This window comes from Plectropomus leopardus, chromosome 16, assembly GCF_008729295.1.
Source record: "Plectropomus leopardus isolate mb chromosome 16, YSFRI_Pleo_2.0, whole genome shotgun sequence".
NCBI lineage: Eukaryota > Metazoa > Chordata > Actinopteri > Perciformes > Serranidae > Plectropomus > Plectropomus leopardus.
The window spans coordinates 31,389,742-31,393,690 of record NC_056478.1 but is presented as its reverse complement, the minus strand read 5'-3'; the positions used below and the strand labels follow the sequence as shown (position 1 = coordinate 31,393,690).

Below are 3,949 nucleotides of genomic sequence, written 5' to 3'. Positions count from 1 at the left end.
TAGGAAAGACAGGAAACAGTTTCGTAGGTATTTTATGAAGGCAGAAATAAGGAAAGATTATTCAAAAACTTTGAAATGACCTTTCATTTCTTTTAGGGAAGGCAAAAAAAAAAAAAAATTGGCTTAGATTACTTTCTCTGAGTTTATTTGACTGCTGATTCCTAATTGAAATTGGGATTAAGAGATGCCAGACAAATTAAACAACCTTCTGATTATTTACCGAAGGAAGAGAAGTGGATTTTGTGGTGTATTATAAGATGTTGTCAGATAATAAAATAGTTTTTTTTTTTTTTTTATTTGATGATATGCATGCATGCTACATATACGTGTGTGTGTGTGTGTGTGTGTGTGTGTGTGTCAGTGAAGTGTATCACTCTCTGCAGTAGCTTCCAGCTGCAGCTGTCACTTCAGTTTCTGTTCAGTCTGACTGAGGGAGGTTTTTGTACGACGCTTTTTCACTGTGTGAACACATGCTGACTGTTGATATAATGTTCACTCTGACAGTAATAAACTGCTGCATCTTCAGTCTGAACTCCACTGATGGTCAGAGTGAAGTCAGAGTTTGATCCTCTGCCTGTAAAACGATCTGGGATCCCTGATGCTCGAGTGCTGGCATCGTAAATGAGCAGTTTAGGTTTTTCTCCGTCTCTCTGTTGGTACCAGGCTAAAAGATGGTTGTTGCTCCACACATGAACATCCTGACTGGTCCTACATGTGATGGGGACGGAGCCTCCCACAGCAGATCTCACTGCTCCACGCTGAGTCACTGTGACCTGACCTCTGGACTCTGAGGACACAGAGACAGAAACATAAAGCAGCGTCATGGTTTTGTCGGCTTCATTTCAGACGGACGGATGTTCATAGAGGAGAGGAGTTTGATTCTCTGGACTTTACCTGTGAAGCAGCAGCAGAGGAGAGTCCAGATGAGGACGCAGGTCAAAGTCATTGTTTTTTTGATGAGGACCATTTCTGTGTCTTCTGTTGTCATGAAGGACAGCTGTCAGTCATCCAGAGTTCAACTCTCAGGACTATAAACTCTCCCAGAGCACTGGAGCATGGAGCTGCTGATGCAAAGTGGCTCTCTATGGAAATGCTCTGACTGACTCCAACAGGGACTTGGATTACTCTGATGAGGCCTGTTTATCAGTGAATCTGTCAATACTGATTAGAAATTTGCAGGAACCAATTAGAAACAACATGGGCCTCTTGCCCAGTTTTGCTTCTAAATGTTTGATTTTTGTCTTTCTTGTCATATTAAAGGAAGTTTTTTTGTTCTCTGTGCCACAGAGACATTTAACATAGATCTGCATCACAATTTTTGATTTTTTTTTAAAATTTTATTTTGTAGGCTTTGCTTTCTTGTATCATTTATAGAGTTTATTTTCTGCTATTTTCCCATTTGCACTACTGTTTCTGTATGCTTCATATTCTGTTTTAATTGGTGTGCTTATATATGCAATAGAAAGCATACTGACTGGAAACATCACCAGCTGACATGGTCCGTGCATTGTCAAGGACAGGAAGGCTCTACAGCGGGGGATTAAAACTGCCCAGAACATCACAGATTCCCATCTCCAGAGCATCAGTGACCTCGGTGAAGTGAGGTTACTGCACAGAGCCCAAAAGATACTGACAGACAGCAGCCACCCCAGACACAGTCTGGAAAAAATGATACAGTTTCTGCTGCAGAACCACCAGACTACAGAGCAGCTTCTTTTCCCGGGCTGTGAAACTTTCGACTCCTCCTTCGACGCCACAAGATGTAGCAGGATTTAGGATCACCTTGAATTTCATTTCTTCCTAAACTACATTGAAGAAAAGTGACAATGAAGTTACCTTGTACCTTGTAACCTCTGCAGTCCAATTTCAATTATTTTAATTTTCATTTTAAATAAAAATACATTTTTCAAACAATACATTCTGGAAATCTGTAGTACTGTGTTTTTCTCAGTTTGAATTTTATCATACATCCACACAGAAACGAATTCTGGTGAGTTTGTTTGTGTCAAAGTCAGAGAGCCGTGTCTCTCTGCAGTCAGAGGTTTTTTGTACGGCGGCTCAATGACTTTGTATCACTGTGGTGGACTTTTGGTGGAGGAACCAGACTGGATGTTGGAAGTAAGTTTCTTCACAAATATTAAATAACAGATTTGAAGTATTAAATTTGAATTGGAAAATATCTTCAGTACATTAAATTATATTTTCTCTTGGTTTTTTTTTAATGTTTTTATTTCTCCTCTTTTACCATGGAGGTAATCTCACAGCAGCTTTTAGCGAATGATTCTTTACGAATTTTTCACAATACTAGAATTAAAAAAAAAAAAAAAACATACTTTAAAAAGATAAAACCGCAAACCTTTTTCATAAAATGTTTTCCGAGATTAGATTACAATTTTGCACTAAAATGATTGATGTTTTTTTCAAACAAATTTCCTAAAGAATCAATTATTCAAATAAAATTGAACAGAGTGAAGACAATATGGTAATTTGAAAATCTGCAAAATCTTTAATTGTGCTAAATGTTTCAAATTTCAAAAATCTTTGATGGTGATTGAAAAGTGCATGAAGATTTTTTGATTGTAATCAGTTTCATTTTCTGTATTTATGTTTTCAACTAGATATGTTAATGATAAGTTACGTTCAGTTTAAGGTTTTGGATGAGAAAGTTTGAAAAATTTGGTCTAAAAATTTTGGGATTTTATTTCCAGAGTAGTTTGATATATTTCGGGTGGCTCTGTATGATGATTCTCTCTGTGCTGGTTGCATGAGAGGCTTCTTAAAGGGAAGTGAAACAATGTGTGAGTGAGTGACTGCTGGAGCAGAAAAACCATCTGACAGAAACTCCTTAAAGGGACTAAATCAGCTCTCACACAGTAAATGTGTCCAAGTGTCTGCTGGGTCGACTGACAGCCGTGTGGTCCCTGTCCTCTAAGCTGATTGCTGTCTCCTAGGTGACGTCCGTCCCTCCCTGACGGTGCTGCCCCCCCCTCCAGTGAGGAGCTGGAGCAGGGGAAGGCCATATATATATATATATATATATATATATAATATATATACTATAATAATACTAAACTTACCAAAACAATTTATTTATACATATCATGTAGCTTTATTATGTAACTAATCAGGTAAATCACTGTGTGTATTCAAACCTGTCTGTTTTGTTTTATTTTATCTTAATCTGTGTGGTTTGTGCCTGCAGGTGTCATTGTTTTCATGTGTGAATTTTTGCAAAGTCTGGCAACCCGACACAGCCCAACTTAAATTTCTTCTGGTGTGCAGAGATCGGGCCGATGCTAGGCCAGGTCATTTTTGATCATGGCCGCGTAATGGTAGTGTTGGCAGCCGGAAACAGGAGAGTTTAATCGGCCCAATTCTTGGGCGTCATTCATGCTGAGTCTCAGCTGAGATGGGCAACGATATGCAGCCCAGTGTGCCAAGGGTGGGCCGATGTTCGGCCAGGGTGTTTCGGCTACCTCGACATATTAAATGCTAGATATCCTCCTGTACCAGTTGTTTACGTTGTGGTTTTTTACAAGTATCAATCTAAATAAATTTATTGTGTCTTTTCAAAATACACTTCATTTCTCTAAACTGAAAAGTAGATGACCTGATATTACAAATCTCATCTTACATGTTGCAAATGTATCCATAATTTACCCACATTAACTGCTGCATGCACTCTTTTCCTCATCCAAAGTGGCAGCAGTTTTTGCAGTGGAAGCAGAGTAATACAATGGAAGAATCCGACTCAGATAAATTGCTGCATAAAAAGAGAAAGACCTGCATTAGAAGATGGGTAATGGATCTGAGCTGCCCACTCAGCGCTGGCTAATACATCAGAGAAGTCACTGTGCCATTACATAAAGCACGGATAAATAAATGAACAAAAGCCATTAAGATGATTTGACTTGCAAATAAATATTATTAAAGATATTGCTTGTCTGTG

The 3,949-nt window shown here is 38.5% G+C and overlaps 1 gene segment (V, D, J or C); it reads right to left on the bottom strand.

The window, feature by feature from the left end:
• Positions 1 to 335: 335 nt before the first annotated feature.
• Positions 336 to 1,129, bottom strand: LOC121955634. The segment is given in 2 exon segments: positions 336 to 787; positions 895 to 1,129. Coding segments are annotated over 2 exon segments (426 nt in total).
• Positions 1,130 to 3,949: the final 2,820 nt, after the last annotated feature.